The 25,169-nt window shown below is 35.2% G+C and overlaps 1 protein-coding gene across 1 annotated transcript; it reads left to right on the top strand.

Moving 5' to 3' along the window:
- The first annotated feature begins 18,274 nt into the window (after nt 1-18,274).
- Nucleotides 18,275-24,576, top strand: LOC120214526 (lipid droplet-associated hydrolase-like). The gene is made up of 13 exons (XM_039212411.1): nt 18,275-18,380; nt 18,623-18,748; nt 19,202-19,275; nt 19,357-19,428; nt 19,536-19,564; nt 19,649-19,696; nt 20,381-20,425; nt 20,802-20,861; nt 22,444-22,526; nt 22,979-23,126; nt 23,332-23,382; nt 23,995-24,099; nt 24,402-24,576. Exons 1-13 carry the CDS (start codon nt 18,310-18,312, stop codon nt 24,537-24,539), a joined length of 1,050 nt encoding a protein of 349 aa, XP_039068342.1. The 5' UTR covers nt 18,275-18,309; the 3' UTR covers nt 24,540-24,576.
- Nucleotides 24,577-25,169: the final 593 nt, after the last annotated feature.

Below are 25,169 nucleotides of genomic sequence, written 5' to 3'. Positions count from 1 at the left end.
CATCGAGAAAAGTCGAGTTGAAGATCTGAAAGGAAAGAATAGCCGTCTACTCAAAAGCCTTGAGAAAGGAAAGCAAAAAATGGAAGATTTTGAGGTTGACAGAAGAGAGAATTATAAAACACAAAGCTGAACACCGCGAAATCATGAATGAAATACAAAGAGAAAGGGATCGAGCCAAAGATTTAGAAGAGAAAAATGACATCTTTGATAAATTTGAAGGTGAGAAAATATCATGTTCAAAGGATTTGAATCTGAAATGAACCATTGATTGCCGAACTTGAAGTCAGGGGCCAAAAGATTGAAGAGTTCAATATTGAAAAAGAAAAATGGGAGCTGGAAAGAAAGAATTTCAACACCAAACTTGAGGTAGAGCGAGAAATGGCTAGCAATTGGATGCAAAGATGCAGAAACAAGAATGTTCAAATCTAGAAGATTAATCAAAGAACGCAAGAAGCACGAAAAAAACTTGAAGAAGATCTAGATCAGTCTAGAAACAAAAACTCAGAGTTTAACGCTTACATTTTGCAACTTGAAGAATCATTATTTTAAGAAAAGGTTTGTCTAGGACCTAATGATCTCAAAGAAAGTAATGAGGAAAGTGTTTCACTACGAAGACGCATTAGAGATCTTAAAAAAATTCTGCACAATTGTCAAGTCAGAATCACTGAATTAGAGCAAACTCTTGAAGGAACTAATGAACAATGGCAAAAGTCAACTGATTTTATGTTGAAAGAAGTGAAGAAAAGTAATATGGTGTTCGAGGCCATGGTACAAATGAGCGAAGTTGCTAGATATGTTGGGGAACTAGCTGTTGAAGCTAAAATAATTGAGCATCACGTTGATCCAGTTTCTATGTTTGGAAAGAAGGTGTCATGGTTAATGAAAGAAATTATAGAGCTTAATAGGAAAGCTACGCCTTATCTGTAGTTATGAACTATTATAAAGAAACTTTTGTATGCCGATGAAAGTTGTTCTATGACAGTTAACTTTTTGGGATCAATACCTTTTTGCATACATGCATTTTGCATACATTCATTATTCATTTCATGATTTTCTTAATAGATATTTTTTTATTAAGATAAATTCATTAATTAAAATTTGGAAAAAATAATATCAAAAGATTTTTCAATCGCAGTTATTCTGGCCAAAGAGAAATACAACATCACTACGGTACTAGACAAGCTACTAAGAGAATTATGAAGGATAAAATACAACGTATTGAGGAACAGCATAATAAAGAACAAGCAGAAATGAGAAAGAAGCTGGAGAAAATTGAAGCCAGTATTGCAAATTCACAAGACATCATGATGCAGAAAATAGAAGACATGTTTAAAAGGCAGGCTATCATTGGAAAATGCATGAAATCCTGTATCTTTTCGACCAAGAACCTATGTATCCTCTAGGTTTTCCACCAGAACCAATTTATCACTCTGGTACTACACCTATACAAATTAATGCTCGCACTTCAGCATTTCAAGAAGCCAAATCACAGAAAATCGACAAGTGGATCCTGCATCTTCAAGCAAAAATCCACTTATATCAGATGTGAAAATAGGGGATTTTAATAATGAGCATTTAATCCCAGATTGAATGAGCTGAATGAGAAGAAAGTAAATGAAGAATTGACCAGACAGATCAAGAGCTTAGAAGAACGAATGAAATCCGTGGAAATAACTGAATCATTCTATGGGTTTGATGCTAGTGAGTTGAGTTTGGTTCCAGACTTAATCCTCCCCATCAAGTTCAAAGTTCCCGAATTTGATAGATATGACGGTACTACATGCCCTTCATCCCACATTACTATGTTTTGTCGCAGAATGGCAGGATATGTGAAAGACGAGAAGTTGTTAATTCACTGCTTTCAAGATAGTTTGACAGGACCAGCTTTAAAATGGTATACTCAATTGACCAAAGCCAATATTAGATCCTGGAAAGATCTGGCTAAAGCATTCCTAGAGCAGTACCGCCACGTAACAGACATGGTCCCTAATAGATGGACTCTCCAAAATTTGGAGAAAAAGAATAACGAAACGTTCAGACAGTATGCCTAGAGATGGCGTGACACAGCAACCCAAGTTCAACCACCTTTGTCAGAAAAAGAGGCCACAATAATATTTGTCCATACATTGAAAGCTCCTTATTTAAATCATCTAATGGGGAATGCAACCAGAAATTTTGCAGATTTGGTCATTTCTGGAGAACTCATTGCAAAATTGAATCAAATGAGGGGTCTAGTTCCAAAAGACCTATGTACCGAAAAAAAGAGAATGAAGTCAACAATGCAAACTCTTACAACAAGGATTCATCGAAAAGTGTTACAATAACCTAGCCAAGGGTTAAGAAAGAGGAAACAAACACTAATGGAGCAGAGTCCAGAGGATCTCGAAAGGAAAATGAAAGGTTTTCTTTTACACCTTTACCAGTACCATATGTTGAGATCTATGATTCACTGTTAAAAGCAGATGTCATACGGCCTTATCCTTTGGTTCCCATGCAACCACCATTCCCTCCTTGGTATGATATAAAGGCACACTGTGTTTACCATGAAAGAATTACGGGTCATTCTATTGAAAACTGTTTGGCATTCAAAAGGGTGGTTCAAAATTTGATCAACACTGGAAAGTTGGAATTCAATTCGCCATCTACATCAAATCATCCATTGCCAAATCATGGAGATAAAAACGTGAATGCAATTCAGGAAGAGAACAGAAAGAAAGCAAAAACTGACATTTATGAAATTAAATCTCCTTTTGTTTGGGTATTTCAACAACTCTCTTTAGCCGGTATAATTCCACAACAATTCAGGCCAAAACATAATGAAGGCAAGAATTATTGTGAATATCATCAAGAGAAGGGGCATGAAATTCAACTATGTCTTGAGTTTAGGGATTTGGTGCAAAAATTAATGAATAGCATAGAGATAGAATTCTTTGAAGAAGAACCAGGGAAAAAAGAAGATGTTTGCTCATCAGAGGATTCTAAACCTAGTCAAAGAACAAATGATCCTGTGATCATTAATGTGAAATCATCTACGGATTCCTGTACCAATAAAGCCGAAAGTAGTTATCACCACTCCTCTACCATTTCCATACAAGGATACCCGCAGGGTACCTTGGAATTATACTACCAATGTTTCAATGGTAGGAGGATATGTTTCTCTAAAAAAAACAGAAGAGAAAATACATAGTTTAGGTACAACATCGACATCTGAAGCAGTGAGTGAAGTCGGTTTCTTTACAAGAAGTGGGAGATGTTACTCTCCCGAAACATCCAATGCCTCGGAACAAGTGAAAACAAAAGGAAAAACCATGGTAATACCCCAGAAGGTATTTGATGATGAATCCCCTCCAGCATTCAATGAGCATGTGACAGAAAAACAAGCTCAAGAATTTTTGAAATTCCTGAAACATAGTGAGTATAGTGTGGTTGAACAACTACACAAACAACAAGCGAGAATTTCTATTCTTGATCTATTGATGAATTCAGAAGCACATAGAAATGCTTTGATGAAAATGCTCAATCAAACATTTATCCCTGAGGATATATCCCTCAATAACTTGACAGAATTGTGGGACATATACCGCTGACAATTACATAACGTTCACGGATGATGAAATACCTGAAGGCGGAATGGGTCAGTAAAAGCTTTGAATATCACGACACATTGTCATGGTCATGTGTTGCCAGGTATTGATTGACAATGGATCCACTCTCAACTTGATGCCTCTATCACACTTCAAAGAATGTCTGTGGATAAATCACACATGAAGAGCTATCAGAATGTAGTACGAGCCTTTGATGGTACTCAAAAGAGGTGCTTGGGAAAATGGAAATACCGTTGTTAATTGGACCAGTCGTGTACAATATTGACTTTGTGGTGATGGACATCCACCCTACATATAATTGTTTATTAGGGAGGCCATGGATTCATTCAGCAGAGCCTTCCTTCTTCATTACATCAGAAATTGAAATTTGTTGTTATGGACAACTAATATGCGTAGGAGCTGAAGAAAAATCATTGCGTCTAAAAGTGATGTTCCATATTGAAACCAATGATGATGATCTTGAATACTCTTTCCGAGCTCTTGAATTTGTAAATGCAACCTTTATTGCAGAAGGAAGCAAAATTCCATATCCCAGATTATCTGATTGCACCAAGATGACGGTACGACAAACTTTAGGCATCGGAGCTAAAGCTGGGAAAGGTTTAGGAAAGAATCTTCAAGGATTTCAGTTCCTGTAAGTAAAATGAAGAAAGATCGTTTTGGGCTTGGATTTAAGCCCAATTTTCAGCAAAAGAACAAAGAGATGAAAAGAAGATGTGAAGACAGAAAGGCAAGGTTGAAAGGGAAAGAAATCCTTTGGGAAAACATGTTTTTCCCACAGTTGAAGACCACATTCAGATCAGGGGGAACAATTAATGTAGAACAACAGCTTGTTGAAGCCTTTAAAGAAGAAAAGTTGACGAAAGATCAAAACATAGTTGAAGAAGCTATGAATGGATTATTTATCAACATGATCATGAATGACAACAAGACTGGCAAATACTTGGATAGGATTCGCCCATGTTTTCCTGGAGAAACACTCAACAATTGGACCACTGAAGATCTTCCTATAGTTTTTAATATTAACGTAGAGTAATATTCAGAACTAATCTTTATGTTTAGCTCAAAAGTATGAAAACTTTTTGTTATCTTGTAAAGGAAATTAGGTTAAATATAAGAAATTTTCTTTAAAATTTTCAGATAGCAATCATTCTTTACATTTTCTTACATTTTTACATTTATTTACTATATTTCTTTCGGAAATGTCCGACTTAAATTTGCAGGTGTCACCATGTTAATAGCAGTTTCCTAAATTTAATCAAGCGATAATTTAGAGCAACCCATATGTCTGGAAGAAATCAATGGGTGTGAGGATGAACTAGAATGTGATGTTCCTACTGAATTATTAAGACTGGTAGAAAAAGAAGATAAACAAATTCTACCTCACAAAGAAGAGATTAAAACTATGAATCTGGGAACAGATGAAGAAATAAAAGAGGTGAAAATTGGTACTACTCTGACCATCCAGATAAAACAAGAATTGATAAATCTCCTTCAAGAGTTCAAGGATATCTTCGCCTGGTCTTATCAAGATATGCTTGGTTTGAGCACAGATATAGTAATGCACAAACTTCCAATCAATCCAGAATATAAACCGGTCCAACAAAAGCTCAGACGAATGAGACCAGAAATGTTGTTGCAGATCAAAGAGGAAGTGATGAAACATATCAATGCAGGTTTCTTACAGGCAGCTAAATACCCAGAATGGGTAGCCAACATTGTTCCCGTACCAAAGAAAAATGGGAAAGTTCGAATGTGTGTGGATTACAGAGATCTCAACAAAGCTAGTCCGAAAGATAGCTTTCCATTACCCCACATAGACACATTGGTAGACAATACTGCAGGACACGTATGGTTTTCATTCATGGATGGCTTTTCAAGATATAATCAGATAAAAATGAATCCTGAAGACATGGAAAAAACAACATTTGTAACCATGTGGGGCACATTCTACTATAAAGTGATGCCATTTGGATTGAAAAATGCAGGGGCAACGTATCAAAGAGCCATGGTAACTTTGTTTCATGACATGATGCACAAAGAGATTGAAGTATACGTGGATGACATGATTGCCAAATCCCGAACTGAAGAAGAACATATTCAAAATCTGAGAAAGCTTTTCCAGAGATTGAGGAAGTATCAATTAAAGCTCAACCCCGCAAAATGCACTTTTGGAGTAACTTCCGGGAAACTTTTGGGATTTGTGGTCAGTAAAAAAGGAATCGAGATTGATTTAGATAAAGTAAAAGAAATTCAAGATCTTCCACCACCCAATATAAAAAAAGAAGTTCGAGGCTTTTTGGGAAGATTAAATTATATATCTCGGTTCATTTCTCAATTAACTGACAAATGTGATCCAGTGTTCAAATTACTTCGAAAGAACAATCCTGAAGTCTGGAATGATGAATGTCAAGAACTTTGGATATTATTAAGAAATATTTCCAATGCCCCCATTTTAGTATCACCAATACCTGATAAACCGTTAATTCTTTATTTGACGGTCTTTGAAAATTCGATGGGATGTGTACTAGGACATCATGATGAATCTGGAAGAAAAGAAAAAGCTATTTATTATTTGAGCAAGAAATTTACTGATTGTGAAATTCGATATCCACCAATATAAAAATTATGTTGTGCTTTGGTGTGGGCTACTCGAAGACTCAGACAATATATGTTATATCATACTACTTGGCTGATATCCAAACTTGATCCTTTGAAATTCTTAATGGAATCACCAGCTTTGACAGGCAGAATGGCTAGATGGCAAATGTTTATCTGAGTTTGATATTGTATATGTCAACCAAAAAGCGATAAAAGGAAGTGTCATAGCTGATTTTCTGGCCAGTCGTGTATCAAATGATTATCAGCCTTTGAGTTTCAATTTTCCCAATGAAGATTTGTTGTGCATATCCATGAATGAAGAAGTCAGAACAAATGATGCATCTGCATTTTGGAAGCTTTACTTTGACGGAGCATCCAATGCTTTGGGACGAGGAATCGAGGCAGTGTTAATTTCTCCAGAAAATATTTATTATCCCTTTACAAGTAGACTGGAGTTCTTTTGCACCAATAACATGGCAGAATACGAAGCTTGTGTCATGAGATTGAAAGCAGCTATAGAAAGAAAAATCAAATGTCTCAAAATATATGGAGATTCATCGTTAGTGGTGTATCAATTGCGAGGAGAATGGGAAACAAAAGATCCCAAATTGTTGGAATACCGAAATTTTACCCTCGAATTAGTGAAAGAATTTGAGAGAGTTACCTTCAATTATCTCCCTCGAGAAGAAAATCAAATGGCAGATGCTTTGGCTACATTAGCTGCTATGTTTCAGGAAACTAAGAAAGTTGATATGATGCCAATCAAAATGCAAGTATACGAAATTCCTGCACATTGTTATAATGTGGAAGAAGAGGTAGATGGTAAACCATGGTATCATGATATTCTGCAATATATCAAAAATCAAAGTTATCCACAAAATGCATCTGAAATTGATAAAAGAACCTTGAGAAGAATGGCTGCTGGATATTTTCTTGATGGAGAGATTATGTATAGAAGAAGCAATGATCAAATGCTATTGAGATGTTTAAATACCAGCGAAGCCCGAAGCATCATTGAAGAAGTACACAGTGGAATATGTGGAACACATGCAAATGGTCTTTCCATGGCCAGAAAAATAATGAGATATGGATACTATTGGGCTACCATGTACACAGATTGCATTGATTATGCAAGGAAATGTCATAAATGCCAGATATATGCAGACAAGATTCATGTACCCCCATCTCCTTTACATGTAATGACATCACCTTGGCCATTTTCTATGTGGGGAATAGATGTCATCGGTGCAATCACACCAAAAGCATCGAATGGACATTGCTTCATTCTTGTGGCAATTGATTATTTTACCAAATGGGTTGAAGCTGCTTCATATGCCAATATTAAGAGGTCCACAGTCTTCAAATTCATAAAGAAAGAGATAGTTTACCGGTATGGCCTACCAGAAAGGATAATTACAGATAATGCTCTGAACCTGAACAACAAATGATGACCGAACTTTGTGCACAGTTTAAGATCAAACATGCAAACTCAGTGGCATATCGTCCAAAGATGAATGGGGCAGTTGAAGAAGCAAATAAGAACATCAAGAGAATCATTACAAAGACCACTGAAACTTACAAAGATTGGCACGAGAAGTTACCTTTTCCTTTATACGTATACCGAACTACTGTTCGAACATCTACAGGGGCAACACCTTTTTCTTTAGTCTATGGGATGGAAGCAGTCTTACCAATTGAAGTTGAGATTCCATCGCTTCGAATTTTGAGAAAAACAAAATTGGATGAATCTGAATGGATCCAAGCTAGATTTGATCAATTGAACCTTATTGAGGAGAAAAGATTGAAAGCTATTTGCCATGGACAGATGTATCAGAACGGATGATGAAGTCATGACAAAAAAGTACATCCAAGAGAATTCCAAGAGGGTGATCAGTACTAAAAAATATTTTGCCTATACATAAAGATTTCCGTGGGAAATGGATGCCTAATTGGGAAGGGCCATACGTTGTGAAAAAGGCCTTTTCCGGAGGAGCGTTGATCTTGGCAGAAATGGATGGAAAAATTCTGAGAAATCCAATAAACTCGGATTCTGTCAAGAAATATTATGCTTGAAGAGAAGAAAAGAAAAAAAAAAAAAAAAAAAAGAAAAAAGAAAAAAAAAGGGTCAAGATGAAAACCCGCAAAGGGCATATTGTAACCAAAGGAAGGATTTGAGTTGAAAACCTGAATGGGCGGCTCAAATGCATGTTGATATTAGGCATCTGGCAATTGAACCCTCTTAAGATTTTGACAGTTTGGGAGAAACTTCACATCTACAAGCATTTTGACAACGTTTGAGATCTTCCAGACAAAAGCTTCATCATTACTCTAAATTGTGTCAATTTGATTAATTTAGAAATACTTATGCTAATAATTTGTTGAGACATTTGAATTTTTATCAATCTTATGCTTGTCATAACTTTGAATACAATTCTATCTATTTTAAGTTCAATTTATTTAAGATTCAATTTATTTTCGAAAATTCAATTTATTCTTCTATGAATTAACATAATTTTGAAATAAGTTAAAGATTTCTGAATATCACTTTATGTTAATACTTTTAAATGCATGGAATACAAAGTAAACCAATCATCATCATCATAAATCCATGAACAAATCATTATTTGCACTCTGGATATATAGGGTAACATTGGTTACAGTATTTCAAAAGTTGAAGATGACCAGTTTTACTATTAACTAAATCGTTCCATGATTTGAAAAGAATGGGATTGGAACAGCAAAGAGACAACTGTCGTAGCATTCATTGCAAGAAAATGCACCAACAAAAATCTTCTAGTTCATCATGATGATGTTTAATGCTTCCATCAAGATTGTTACACGGGATGCTACCGACAACAAGGTCGAATCCGCCAAATCTACTCATCAATTGCTCCAACCGATCATCATTCAGTTCTTGCACATATGTTTTCAAAGATATGCTAAGACAGTAGAAGGCGACCTCTGCAGCACTGATTCCAGCAAAAAGAAACAGGACATTGATATCACTGGAACATATCTCTAGCAGATCCTCCTCCTCGTGTATGGTTTTTAAGGAAACCTAGAAGCATTTCCGCCTCATCAGGTTCAAGTGGAGCAACTTTATTCCTTCCAACCCATACTAGATTCCATTTTAAGCACTCATCAAGAACATACTTCTGGACACTCGAAGGTGGCTCATTGTCATAAGCTTCAAGAGCCTTACAGATCCTTTCTGTCAATTTGGCACTTCCTGTACATGTTTATAACAGTTCAACTTTGTTCTTGGATCCCAGGAAGGCCTCATTTCTTGTCAATGGAAAAGCATCAGCATATGGAGGAAGCAGAATAAGAGAAAATCTGTTCTCAATTGGCAGAATTATGAATAGCCCTTTTCAGTGTAGTAGCATGAAAATGCTTCGAATCTACAAATTCTGGCTCTACATCGAATAAGTACTATGATATTCCAGTCCAAACATTAACTGGAGCAAGTGACATGTGCTCATAGTAGAAATAAGAAGACCCAATAGCATCTTCTGGAAGTGTTCTTTGAGTTATCTGATTTGGTTTGTTAGAACCAGTCATTAATTTTGAAGAGGAATGTGCTCATAGCATCTTCTGGAAGTGTTCTTTGAGTTATCTGATCTGGTTTGGTAAAATCAATCATTGAATTTGGAAGAGGAATGTGCTCATAGCATCTTCTGGAAGTGTTCTTTGAGTTATCTGATCTGGTTTGGTATGAACCACAGAACCATTTATTGAATTTGGAAGAGGAATGTGCTAATAGCATCTTCTGGAAGTGTTCTTTGCTTCTGATTGGTTTGATATAAAACCCAGAACCAATCATTGGAATTAAAGATGAATTGCATGATCGTCTTCATTAAGAAGTTTCTTTTCAAGCTTCTTTTGTTTATTCCTTTTCCAAAAATCATAGCCCAAGTTTCGCCTTTTCTTGTAATTGGGATCATTGCATAATGGCTTCCCATCTTTTACCGGAAGAAATGTGTCAGTAACCTTAGCCATTTGAGCAGCACATATAAAATTTGTCAATTTTGCAATTGATGAATCTGGACCACATCTCTCCATGGCTATTGAAGCTTCAGCCTCTAAGAATCCCATTTTTGTCAAGTATAACAGTTTATTCTCCTCATCAGAATCAGAATTCAAGATTTCTCGGTATTAAAAGAACTATCGATATCTATGAAATCATCTTGAAAGGTCACTTCATAATCAGATGAGTTGTTATCAGAATCAGAAATCAAGATTTCTCAGTATTAAAAGAACTATCGATATCTGTGAAATCATCTTGAAAGGTCACTTCATAATCAGATGAGTTGTTATCAGAATCAACATGTTGCATGAATGCAAGCTTTTCAAGAGTCTATACTATTGAGTTTTATTCTCAAGAGGTTTTGTGACATTATATCTACATCTACATTTGTCAAAAATGATAGATTCTCTGATTTGAAGAAGAAAGATCTATTGGGTTTTTACAACTGAAGAAATACTCAATTCACCAATCTGAAATCAAATAACTTAACATTCATGCATCATACTTAGGTGTTTGCAAAAATAGGTGCATTTTCATTCATTTTCATCCATGTTGAATTTTTAACAGGAATTTCAAAGATTTTAGCAAAGATTTAAATTCATCTCTTGATGGATAAACATTTGCCAGAAGTGTTCATAATGAGAAGAACTCATCTGAAGAAGGAAGAAGAAGTTCATAATGAGAAGAACTTGTTCAACTTTTTGCTCGAATTCATCTCTTGATGGATAAACTTTGCCAGAAGTGTTCATAATGAGAAGAACTCATCTGAAGAAGGAAGAAGAAATTCATAATGAGAACTTGTTTAATCTTTTGCTCGACGCTATCACAGAAGGAGATAGATCGGCATCAACTTTTCCAGAGAAAGTTCATAATGAGAAGAACTCATCTGAAAAAGGAAGAAGAAGTTCATAATGAGAAGAACTTGTTCAACTTTTTGCTCGAATTCATCTCTTGATGGATAAACATTTGCCAGAAGTGTTCATAATGAGAAGAACTCATCTGAAGAAGGAAGAAGAAGTTCATAATGAGAAGAACTTGTTTAATCTTTTGCTCGACGCTATCACAGAAGGAGATAGATCGGCATCAACTTTTCCAGAGAAAGTTCATAATGAGAAGAACTCATCTGAAGAAGGAAGAAGAAGTTCATAATGAGAAGAACTTGTTCAACTTTTGCTCGAATTCATCTCTTGATGGATCAATTTGCCAGAAGTGTTCATAATGAGAAGAACTCATCTGAAGAAGGAAGAAGAAGTTCATAATGAGAAGAACTTGTTTAATCTTTTGCTCGACGCTATCAGAAGGAGATAGATCGGCACCAACTTTTCCAGAGAAAGTTCATAATGAGAAGAACTTATCTGAAGAGGAAGAAGAAGTTCACAATGAGAAGAGCTTGTTCAACCTTTTGCATAGTTCTATCACAGAAGCAGATAGATTAGCATCAACCTTTCCAGAGAAGTTCATAATGAGAAGAACTCATCTGAAGAAAAGAAGAAGTTCAAAATAAGAAGCTTATTCAACCTTTGGAATGACTCCACAGAAGAAATAGGTCAACATCATCCCCACGGAAAGTTCATAATGAGAAGAACTCATCTGAAGAAAGAGAAGAATTTATTCAACATCTCCATCATAATCAAGTGGAGCTAAATGGATAAAAAAATTTTATCTTTTCGTCTTTGCCCTATTCTTGTTAACACAAGAATGAGCAAAGAGGGGCAGCTGAAGATACTAATTTTTTTTTACCCATTTTGATTTATTTATTATTATTATTACTATAATAATTATTATTATTATAAATATTATTATTATTATATTATTATTAAATATTTAAATATATATAAATAATAATAAAAAATACAAGCCCAAAATCAAAGGCCCAATCAACCCCCCAAACCAAACTCAAACCCTAAACATTTAGGGTTTCAGCTAGGGTTTCTAACCCTAGCGCCGCAGCCGCCTCGCCTCCAGCCGCCCCACGCGACGGTCAGCTGCCAGATGCTCGAATCCACTTCAGCCACGACGCCGCCGCCTCGCTGAAGAATCCAGAAGCTTTGCTGCTTCAACACCCGCCGCCCACGTCGCAAGCTCTATGGGGTGAGTCACCACATAGCTCGGTGACTCACCGAACTCCACCTTTCGGACCGGTCCGAGATAAGCGCCGGTGATGGCTATAAAGCCATCACCCAACCTGCGCTATAAAGCCATCACCCAACCTGCAAAGAAAGACAGAGGTAGCCAACAGAAAAGAAGAAGAATGGAGAACAAAAACAAAGAAACCCCACAACACAGCAAGGAAAGGAAGAAGAGAGACTTACCGTGAAAGCCACCACCTTGATCAGTCACCACCGGCCTCTAGACTCACCAAAAACCTTCGAAACCGAAGGTATTTTTTTTTAGATTTACTTCGATCGGACCGTTTAAAAGAAAAACCATCGGAACCGTCATTAGGATGGTCCGATCTACGTTTTAATAAAAAATTATTCCGGCCACTGAAGGCGGTGGCCGGCGGCGGGATCAACGCCGGCGAGCGGCTGCCGGTCGGAGAGTTCTCTCTGTTTTAGAGAGAAGCGAGAGAATTTTTTTCTCTCTCAGAAAGAGAGAGAGAGAGAAGAGATGAAAATGAAGCTGGCCCTTCGGGCCTGCTGATTTTGGCTTTAAATAGCCCTTCCCGAACGACGCCGTTTCGGGAATTCAGATCTTTAATTTTAATTTTATTTATTTTAGTCCTTGTATTAAATATATATTTAGGGTAATAATAGATTTAGTCCTATAATTAATAATTAATATTTTAATCTGATAGTATGTTTAATTTATTTTATTCTAATATCTGAATTTTATATAATTTTATTTTAGTCACTAATTAATAATAAGAAAATAGCATGTTTAATCCCTATAATTTGATTAATTATGAATTAGGTATTTAATTTTAATTTTACTATAATTTAGTCACTAATTTTAAATCTTTTCATTTATTTTATTGCTTTAAATATATAGTTCTAATTGTATTCTTATTGTTTTAATTTTACTTGTTATATATTTAATATTTTATTATTATTATGTAGTCATAAATATATATATAATAAATAATAATTTATATTGTTTAAATTATTTTAACATTATTTGTCATATCGAAGAAAAGGGTCTTAATACAATTGGATGTCCTATTCTGATATTTTAAAATTAAATATTATAAAAAATTATTATTTAATTTTATTCAAATTATATTCATTAATATCAAGAAAAGAGCTGTCTTAAGGCCCCTAGAAGTCCTTTTCCGATATTTTTAAATATTTTTTATATAATTTTGAAATAATAGGATTATAAATTAAATATATTTTGAATTTTTAAATTTGTAATAATAGAGACAATTTATAATTAAAAAGTACCAATTTTGAGCGTTGTAGGGGTGCTAATCCTTCCCTAAACGTAACCGACCACGAATCCCTTTTTATTATTAAAAAGAACGAATTTTTGGTTATAAACGCAGATCAGTTCATTTTTTAATTGATGTTTTCTTAAAACTCTTTTAAAAAATAATTTTTAGGTATCGACCTACCTGACCCAAAAGGCCGATGGCGACTCCCAAATTATTTTCAAAAACCATTTATTCACATCAATTTTCCCGCCAAATAAATATTTCGTACCCGGACGAAAACCGGTTACGACAATACTGATTGTTGAACACCATCGGAAATCCTTGCTATCTGTGAGGTGCTTCTTGCATTGATCATGGTTTAGGGTAGTGTTCTTACTAAACCAGTTACAGGTTGAATTGAGTTGTATTGTTGTGTGTATGTCTATTTGTATCTCTGTATGTTTTGTTTTTATCTTAGCTTCTAAATCTTAGGAAGTATGTGTTGGTGTAATTAGGCTCTTTTTATATGTTCCAAGCATGTACTGATTTGGAGCCTAGATGCCGTACATTCCAAGGGTTGGCCATGTGTACCTTTTTTTTCATGTAAATCAAGCATAAGGGTTAAGCCTAAAATATTTTAACATTTTTCATAGTAGTGCTTTCGATTTTCTTATTGCATTGTGACATGGGGTACATGAATTTTATCAAAAAGGAGGATATCTAATCCCTTAGAACATGTAAATACTATAGTCTTAAATGCGTTCTGCATTTTTGATGAGCGGCATTGTTGATGATATGCACTGTTTTGTTGGAGATTGTTATGGCCAACAGTTTTGGATCTTATTTGTGTATATATTTTCGGAGTTTGGGCAGGGCATAGATTGGTTAGAAACTCCCTCCAGCTTGTTCTAACTCCTTTCACCATCTACTGCAAACCCTCAACCTCTTAACCTTGCCTTTTACCACCATGAACTTAGTAATCAAAGAGGGAGGGTTAAACAATGTTGAAGTGAGGTAATAGAGAGCATTTGGTCATAGCAATGATCAGTGATAGTTGACTATCTTGCAGAAAGAGAAATGTTTCCGCATATGCGTTAAAAGGAAGAATTTGGTCCTTTTCCCTCCCTTCCAATCTGTTTTTTTTTTGAATGAGATATATTAGAAGTGGTCAAGTGATTGTTTTGAGCTTCATCTGTGGTCCTTCAGTTTATTGGATTTGAATGGCGAAATTCCAGCCATATCTTATCTCTTTTATGAAGTATGATTATACAAGTGATTGTTTTGAGCTTCATGTGGTCCTTCAGTTTATTGGATTTGAATGGCGAATTCCAGCCATCTTATCTTTTATGAAGTATGATTATAAGGTTTTCTGTTATCTTTTATTGTTTTGTGTTAGTCATCTAAGAACAAATCTGTTTACTTAAGATTACTTGATCTTGTATTCAATTTTTTGTTAAAATTCCAGCCACATCTTATCCTGTATTCAGTGTTTTGTTCAAATTTCATGTTCAGGCCTGTGATTGGGTCCAAGCCCATCTGCTTACTCATGGTTTTCAATGCTATAAGCATCAATTGTAAAGGATGACACTGGTCGTGTCATATAATCCGAGCCACATTTATGCTTGTCTTTTAGCTGACTGACCTAAGTTTTGTGGAATAGTTTATAAATTTGCGGTTTGTCTCTTAGTTCCTCTTTTAACTGAACTAGTATTGACTAGAATGCGAGGTTTGCATGAATTGCTTTTTGGGGGCATAGCAGTTGCTATATTTACAAATCAATGTTTGCCGATATGCCATTTGTTCAGGTCATTGCTGCTGTTTTATATATTTATATGATCAGAACAGAATGAGACTAGGTCTTTGTTGTGCGCTATGTCCTGTATCAGAACAAAACAAATCTACATATACATCTTATTCTCTAACTCAGTTCAAAATGTGTTTAAATGATCATCGCTTTTTCTTATTCACTTATATGACTGTGGTATATTCCTTGATTTACCTATATTTATTGTTGTTGCGCAATGTTTATATTCCACCATAACATGACACGGTTATGTTGTTTTTCCTGCATTAGGAATGGACCACTATACCATGCCTTTTATAATATTTTTAATAAATTAAATTATATCAAATAAACCTACATAATATTAATTATACGTTGAAATTCATTTCTAAAAATACGAAAGAATAAGCATTATGAAGATTTGAAACCTAAAATAGTGTATTTATAGCACAATCAACATAAATTATTAATATTATGTAAATATTTAGTTTAATGTACTTATAAAAATACAAATTTTTATAAAATATAATTATATAAAAAATAAAATGAACCTTTAATAAAACTAAAAGATGAAGAATAAAAACATATGGAATATGTATGTTTTTTTATATTAAAAACAGATTCTGAAAATTGTTTTCAGAAAAATTAACTAAACAGTGTAAAACATTTTACAATGTACCATCCAAACACTGTAAAATATTTTCTCGAAATGTTTTCCAAGAAATGTAATTCATTTTTCAGATTGCATTTTCCGAAAAAAAATTCAGTAAAATAAACGGACCCTAAATTTATAACCTGAATCTGAGAAAATACCTTAGCAATAGGCTGTGCTTTGAATCGATTAACCGAAACAATAGCATTCTGCTTGACCATAAAGAGCCATTTGTAACTGATGACTTTTCTTTTCGTCGGCAGATCATCTTGCTCATATGTTTGATTATTTTGCAATGCATCGTACTCAACATACATTGCTTTCCTTTATTCTAAATGTTGGAGGGTTTCATTCACATCAACAAGTTTTGGAACATATTGAATCTGAAATAATTTGGGTTTTTAGTGACCATGGGGTGCCGATTAATCACTTCTTCATCGCAAGTGATTATCAATGGGATTGAAGTGGTTGTCGCACATGGTAATGCTTCTGCTGTCTTAAGACCAGGGACTAGCGAGGTGAATGTCTCTTCCTCACTAGATGAGAAGTCTACTACACTAGCTGTCTCATTGTTGTTTGGTGTTTCTGTTACACAATGTGGTATAGTAGTTGTCTCATCTTTATTATCTATTGCTGCTGGTACAGTAGATGTCTCATCTCTATTATTAGCTACTGCTGCAGAATGTTGTACATTTGCATTATCTATTATTATTTTTAGTACAATAGATGTCTCACCCCTATTGTTGGTTGTTGTTGCATAGCGTTGCTGGTCATGAAGCGCACGAGGAAATAACAGAGACTGATAGGTAAAATGCTTAACTAAGGATTTTTTGCTTGATCAGTAAAGGAAAATCTTGATCTATTGAATTTAACATGCCTTGAGATGAAAACTATGCCTCGTTTGTTAAGATATTGATATCTTTTGTGTTTTGACGAATAACCCAAGAACACATACAGGTCCGTTGAAATGGAGAAACGCACGTACCCAAATACCCTCAAAAATTGATAATCAGAAACATAGCCATATATATATATATATATATATATAGCTTCTGATATGGTAGCCTATTGATTAGAAAAATTGCACTCAAGATGGCATATAAACAATATTGAAGAGGCTGTTAGGCTTGTTAAAGCAATGTCAATGCAATATCCACCAAATGCATATGTTTCTTTCCACAACCCCATTCTACTGGAGGTTGATGGTCCGAGGACAAGTCATTCTGTGTTGCACATCATTCTTATGAAATAATGCTTCAAGCGGATGAAACTCACCTTCATCACTAGTATGAACAGACAATATTTGCATTAAATTGATTTGCAACCAGTTCAGTGAACATTTAAGAGGCTACAAAAATGTCGGAATTACTTTCAAGTAAATAAGCGCCACAGTTCTAAGCATGTCAATGATTCAAATAGTAATGGAATCCAATAAAATGCAACGCGGCAGGTTCCCACAAATCCATTTCAATAAGCTCAAATGGTTTTGTATGCACTATAGTTGAAGAATGAAAAGCTGCTTAGCACGATGAACGCTCAACGCTTCTACAGTCATCGTGCTCAAAATATATTATTTTAATCATTGAGATCGTTTGAGTCCTTCTATTGTTACTCAATTTATAATTGTCTAAGTTAGGGCTATAAACGAGTCGAGTTCGAGTATTGCTGAGACTCGACTTAAAAACTCTGAAATGAAGCTCGAATTCATTCTAAAATTCACGAGCCTAAAATTTTCAAGCTTGACTCGAAATCAAAATCATGAACCGAAGCTCGTAAAAGCTCGAAATGAAAAAAAAATCTTAAACTTAACTTTATTGAAGCCTCAAGCTCAAACTCGAACCTGAACCTTAAATTCATGAAAATCTAACACATAAATGTTAAATTATTAAAATTTATATTATATTTTTTAGCGGCTCACGAGCTTTTCGAGTTGAGTATTAAGTAGCTCATTTCAGCTTGTTAAGAACTCGAGTCGAGCTCGAGTCAAGTCTATTCGACTCGTGTATTTATCGAGCTTTGAATTAATTAATCTCGAGTAGTTCGTGATCTGTCTCGTTTCATTTACAATCTTATTCTCACTACTCTTCCAGGCCCATTGCCTATTGGGTACTTCTAAAGGAGCTCACTTGATTCCATGTTTCAGGTTTCCAGCCCAACCACAATCCCCTTGAGATAAACAATCATTTGTTTTTCGTTTTTCTTATAGATTTACAGTAGTAACCGAGAGAAAGTGCCGTACTAAAAATCTACCCTCCAAAAAAAAAAAGTTGTGTGAAAGTAGTATCAGAAATGCTAGCTCGCATAGCTTCTCTAACAGAGAGACCCCTTTCATTTATTCGCTCCTTCAGTTATAGTAACAGGTACATGCGAATTGTTCATTTGATGATGATAGACTAATATTTTTTTGTCACCCCCCCCCCCAAGTGTTGTTTGTTGTATGCATTAACTTTATTAGGCTGTTCATGCATGTGGCTGTAGACTTGTTTATTATCAGCTTTCAAGCACTTACAAACAATGTCATAGAAAAAATGAGCACATCCCATTTCTTGACTGTGTTTCACTATGAGGCGCTTTTAATCCAACCCATTCTTTCTTTCTGCAGTAACCTCTCTTCAACTTTTAGGAGAATTGCTAGAATCCCAAATTCCGCCGGTAGAGTAATGAATTTTGAGGATTTGGATTTATATGCTACAAAACGTGTGAATCTTCGGTTGTGCAATGTCTCAGGGTATGTTGCGTTTATAGAGATTCTGTTCTTATATAAGAGGTTCATATTTATAGAAAAATCACGAAGAAAGTTGAAAATGAAACAAGGAATGAAATGAGCTGAAGGTGTTTGAGAAAATGATTACTAGAAAAACTAGAAGAAACGTTACAGAGCTGCTGAATAGTGATGACCCATTTTTGTTTATGTTAACACAAAACATCTATCATTAATATCAGTCATTATTTACACACAAAATTAGCTGACTCAGTTAACTGAAAAATGTTTTGACCAACTGCACTATAGAAAATAGAGAAAATGCTAACAAACATGCAAATTGACTGAAGACTGAAAAACTAAATTTGTTACAGCTGAACCAACTCGCTATGTCCACTAACTCTGCATTAGCTGCTTATGCTCTGATACATATCAATTCTCTTTTTTGTTGATCTTTTCTTGGACATTTTCACTGGACAGTTGCCTGACAGAGATACTGGAAATTTGTGTTGACCATCCCTCACTACATGTTGTGTTCTTTCCTGGAAATACTGGTTTGTTAATGTCACTGAGGTACTATTTTGGTATTAGTTGAATTATGAGAATTAGATCTCAAGTGCTTCTGTTCATCTCAGGTGCTATTACCTTTTACAAGGAATTTGTGGAATCATTGTTCGAGTTCCTCGGAGGAACTGCATCTGTATCAGGCAAAATATTGATAACCTTTTCCTTTTTTCTGAAAGATACTATCATTTGTTTCAATCATTAGCCCTAATATTGTACTTAATAGTTGCTTTCATATGGTTTCGATCAGCTGTTGGCGCTGCAGGTCATACAGAAATGGTACCTACAGCGATATTTTTGTAATCTATGTGCATCTCTATATGGTTTTCTAATTGTTTCTTTCTTCTTTAACCTCCGTTGAAGAATTGGGATCATGTGAGGTTGTTCTTGCAAGAACAAATTGATCATAAGGTAATCTTCTAATTATTTATTTGGCTTTCAGCAGATACTAAGAACTGGTAAATTTGGTAACTGCTTTGGTTCCTTCAGAGACCGCTTGTTTAGCCAATTCACCAGGCAAAATCAATCTGACCGCCGTCTGGATCTCCCTCGACGTAATCGTCGGCTTCTTGTTATACCTAGCCAATCTCGAAGCCTCCTGCGCCAGTTTCTCAAAGATATCATTGATGAAACTGTTCATAATCCCTATGGCTTTGCTCGAGATCCCGATGTCTGGATGAACATGATACATTTTGATTTATCATGTTTGTGGAACTGTTTAAAAATTCTCTATGATTGATTTTGATGTCCTGGATTGTTAATGAATATGATACATTTTGATTTATCATGTTTATGGAACTATTTAAAAATTCTTAAGAAATATGCTTGAGTTGAAAGACTAAATTTATTAAGGGTCAACTTGAGAGCTCAAGTTTTATGTTTTAATCCCTTGAAATCAACTTAACTGTTCTTGACGGTTGACTGTGCTTCTTTTTTCTTATTGAATGTTAATTTGATTGTATTGTTTATCCTTTTTACCTATTCGGAGCTTTCTAGTTGATGATGATCTTTAGTTTAGAATTATGATCTAAACCATTTTAGCTTACCAGTTCATCATACGAGGTTATAACTTTGCTTTAATTTTTTACATTGCAGATTGAGTTCCAGAAAATGCAAAATATCGAAGCCCCTTTAGTTCTGGTAAGACTAATTTCTGCCTCTGTTGTTTTACCTTCCTGCTTGTCCAAGAAAATAGTTTCTTCTTCCGAGTATATTACCTCTTGAAATGTCTTCCTTTTCCATGAAACGAGGAGCATAGGCCTGCTTAGCTATTTATGCAGCATGGTTGTATCAACAACAAGTTCTCGATCTAACATCTGATGAATTGCAACATCTTTATCTATAAATTCCTTTTTATTTGTTTTACTGTTGAAGGAGACATCAACTTTCATAAGGGAAAAGAAATTTTTTTTTGGAAAAGCACCAAAGTTCTGTCAAATTAAATATTCCAAAATTCTGACAGATGATTCAGATTTTTAAGATTAAACTCACGACAGGTGTTTAATTTTCCATGAAGGTAGGGTACTCTATCGGTTCATATATAGCGCTAGAAATTCTAAGGAGACTGCCGGAGAAGGTGGCATGATTATTTTCAACTAATTTATTCACGTAATTCTTCCTATTCTGTGTTTTAAAAAGCGCGCCTGAGGCGCTAGGCGAGGCGAGGAGAGGTGTTTAGAAGAAAGCCTCCGACCACCAAGGCGGTGGCGAGTACATGAGGCGGCGATTCAGTCGTCGGAGGCGGCGAGGCGATGCTTTTAGCGATTCACGTACAATGATAGTCAAAAAGGATATTTTCTTCGTTGTTTGGACTGTCAAAACAAATTCAGAAACTGCAATTCAATAAATAATAGCAAAACAAAACCAAAAATCAAATCAATCACCATTTCTATAAGTGAAAATCAAGACGACGATTTGTTTGGAATCGAAGCATGGCGGGGAACGAAGGAGGAGGAACGTTATCGGAAGTCTATCAGAGTGCCAGAAGGATACTTCTTCGAGCAAGGGACGGGATCGAACGGTTGGAGAGGTTCGAGAGCTCCGTCTCCGGTGCCGACTCACTTGAACTCTCCTTCTCCGTTAAAAAAGATATCTCTCAAATCCACTCCCTATGCACTGATATGGATCGCCTCTGGCGTTCCATCCCCGCCAAATCGCAACGCGATCTCTGGAAAAGGTATCTCCGCAAAAACGTCTACATATAAAATATCATTTCTCACTTTTTTATGAATTTTCTGGTTTTTTCTAATTACTTCCTTACCTGTCTCCATATTTGGTTAAATTTTAGTAGTTATTTTAATTTGCCAATTTGATCAAATATGTTTTTTATTGTTATTTTTTTATTCCAATCATCTTTAATCTTCAAAAGATTTAGGTCTTGGATAATTGATTAGTAATGGTCGTTTCTTTCCTGATTGTTTAAGTGAATCATTCATTCATCAATATAAGTTGAATTTTAGTTCTAGAGTGTTTTAGCTGTAGTTGTACTACTCATTTTATCTCCACTTATCCTTTATTATTATGCTCGAGAGGTGGGAGTGGGCGTGTTTAGCTTGTCGTCAAGTTGTCAATTATCCGTACGAATAGATTGATGATGGTGAAAAGCCCCGTGATTAAGTTTAACTTTCTTAAGGATGGTTCAATTGATGTTCTGGGTGACTTTAAGCAAATTTCAGTAAGACCATGGTGTGGAACTTGCAAATGATTCTAAGAGTAATAAATTGCTGTTGACGGTAGCTTTGCAGGTTCACTAGACATCAAATTTCATGCTTGCATTATTGATCTTAGACTCAAATCTCAAGCAGTGGGTTGTGAGCAAACTAAAACATCTTTAAGAGAGCGAACATTTAAAAGTTGTCCTGTAAAAAGAAAGCAACAGGTCTTTTTGAGATACAATATGACATATGCTACTTGGTGTTTTTGCTTATTAAGTTAATTATTAAGTTGTTTTGTGTTTGAGGTATGGTTATAAAATATTTACAAATGTTTTGTAAAATTAAGTGCCTCGCGTACGTGAATCCCTCACCTCAAAGCGCCTCAAAAATTGAGGCTCTCGGGTAGCTAATTGTCTTGGAGCGCCTCGCGCCTTTTAAAACACAGTTCCTATTTGTGTTAACTGAAAATATTGTTTTCTTGAAATTCTTTCTATTGTGTGTTAGGCAGTATGTTGCATTGGACTCTACCCGTTTTTATCCTTAAATCTGCAATCAAAGAAACAGGTGGTCATTGTTAAAGTGACTAGGTAAGGCATTTTCTATATCATTACTTTCCACTATACATAGTTTACAGGGTAAATATTTCAGTTAACTATTACACGGAATACTAATTTCCAGTATTCTGACCTCACACTTCTATGTGTTGCACCTGCGCCACATCATCAGGTACCGTTTTGTATAGCATGTTTAAATTTCCTTTCCCACTGTGCCTTATGATCCCTTAACTGCACAATATTTATAAAGCTTGTGCAAAATCATAATCCCATATACCATTTATTCCCTCATTTTTTTATAACCATAAGAAAACCATATCTGCTATGCTAGTACTAAATAGTATGGTACTGTTCTCTCTCTTGGATGGTTGGATTGAATTATATTTAGTTGCCTCTGTTGGAAGCTTGTGTTCATTAATTTTGCATTAAAATTTTGACATTCTATCATTCATTTGGAGGATCAAGAGAATCAGTTTGAGTTTCAGGTCCAGAGTACTGTCCACTATAGTCACGCTTTTTGTAGCGTTGTTGGGCTTGTTACCAAGACGGGTTTTGAGGCTAATTTCTGAACTTTCTAATGGGAAGTCATGGTCTAATACTGCCCATGAAGCTGCTTGCTCTCACTTACCACAGGTGAACTCCCGTTAAAATGACATTTATGTTCTTCCTTTTGCGGGTCTATTTGCATCCTTTGTTCATCGCTCTAGTGGTCTTTGTAATTGTACAATTGTATTCTTTTATATAACGTGTGTATGCATATTCTTATGACTAATATCAAATCAAGTGCATGTTTAATATTAAATACATTAATTTTTCTCCTATAATTTTTCATTTGCAGTATCATACCATACGCAATGTGCTATATATGGCCAGGACAGAGTTCATAAAGGTATACTTATGCTGACAACAGGAAATTGGTTCTGTAAGAGACTAAAATTCTATAAAAATTGTTACAACTTAAAACAACATTATTATCTTGTGTGAGAGCAACACAATGATGACACATTGGATTTTCGGATGCTTTAGTCATGTCATATTTTTGTTCATGTGCCTTTGTTGCAGTTTTATCTGTGCAACCTCCCTGCTTGTGAATGCCTTCACTTTATTTTTCTTGTGGATCCTTCAAAATTTCCCTAAATACCCCATTCAGATATCTATTTTTCTTGTGGCCTTGAAAATAAAAAAAATAGTCTTTGATGAAGTGTGCTAACGATAATTTGTCTTTAGTTTGAATAAGTTTTCAGGTTATAAATCATGATACTTCTTGCTTGGACTTGCATCATATCATTGTGTTGAAGAACTTTTAACTTCAAAAAAAGGATTGCAGCTTTCGTGTTTCCCACTTCATTTCTGTGGCATTACTTTTGTTTTTGGTTCAAGACCATTGCATCTACCCCATAATCCGTCCTGCAGAAAATATAGGGTCGTATCACTGAGATTGGACTGTAAACTGATATCAACAATCTTCGGGTCATTGCTTACTTTAATCCTATTCCGTTAGCTTTCAGAAACACCAGACTGGAACTTTATGAGAGAAAACCAGGAGAAAATTTCATTCTTGTATGGCATTGACGATCATTGGGGTCCATTACAAATGTTTGAAGAGGTAGAATCAACTCTCTTTCTTGAGTCTCCTATGGCTATGGCTTCTGGCCACTGAATCGAAATCATTATCAAAGATTATATATGCCTTGTAAAATTCCTGATAGAACAGAAAGCAGACTATGGTATATGTGCTTGGAGAAACCTGAAAAAACATGGTGTTGCTTAAACATCTTGCGGCTGATGTATCTGATAAAGGGAAATAAATGGGGAAGCTGGGATAGTGAATTATGGTGTTTCTACGTTTGTACTGAACTTTGCTGGGTCCATCTAACGGTTCATTCGGTATTTGCTTTTTGGTCTCAGGTCTCTAGGCAGGCCCCAGGCATTGGTCTATCAATTGAAAGGGAGGGCCACACTCATGGTTTTTGTTGTAGTGAGGCTGGCTCAATCTGGGTTGCTCGCCATGCTGCTGGCTTGATAAAGAACAAATTAGCAAGCTAATGCCAGTAAGATCAGTCTCGATTTTGATTACATTCATGTATAAGAAAACAAACTTGATCTCGACATACATTTACCTAATCTAAGCTTATGATATTCCTCGATTTAACGGATTACTCGAGAGCTTTGGCTTTCCCCTTCTCCTTTTAAGATTCCAACAATATCTTAATGTTCAAAACTCAAGAGCATACATAGAAGACATTTCAACACATCAAAATCAAAGCGGTAGGATAAACATGCATGGACTTCAACTTCAATTTATGGTATAGGAATTTCCTTAACGTAGAACTTGAAATTGATGGCACAAAATTATAGGATTTCAGGGGAATGTCTAAGGGATGACAATCTAATTTAAGGCGGTTAAGGAATGACAGGAAGTGGGTGCAACTGAAAATATTACAAATATCATAACATTTTCTGTCGATAGGTTACACTCAATTAAAAATGTTATGATTTTGTAATATTTTTTGTTGCACCCATTTCCTATCGATCCTTAACCTTAAATTAGGCTGCCATAAAGAAGTACTTCCTAAGATTTCAGTTATAGCTTTTATAACTTAACTTGGATAACACATGCACTTATGAATTTTGGGGACTTATGATTTTTTTTTCACTAAAATTTGAAGCATTTAT

Source organism: Hibiscus syriacus, unplaced genomic scaffold (assembly GCF_006381635.1).
Source record: "Hibiscus syriacus cultivar Baekdansim isolate YM2019G1 unplaced genomic scaffold, ASM638163v2 tig00110065_pilon, whole genome shotgun sequence".
In the NCBI taxonomy this organism is placed as follows: domain Eukaryota; kingdom Viridiplantae; phylum Streptophyta; class Magnoliopsida; order Malvales; family Malvaceae; genus Hibiscus; species Hibiscus syriacus.
This window is presented reverse-complemented; position numbering and strand designations above follow the sequence as displayed.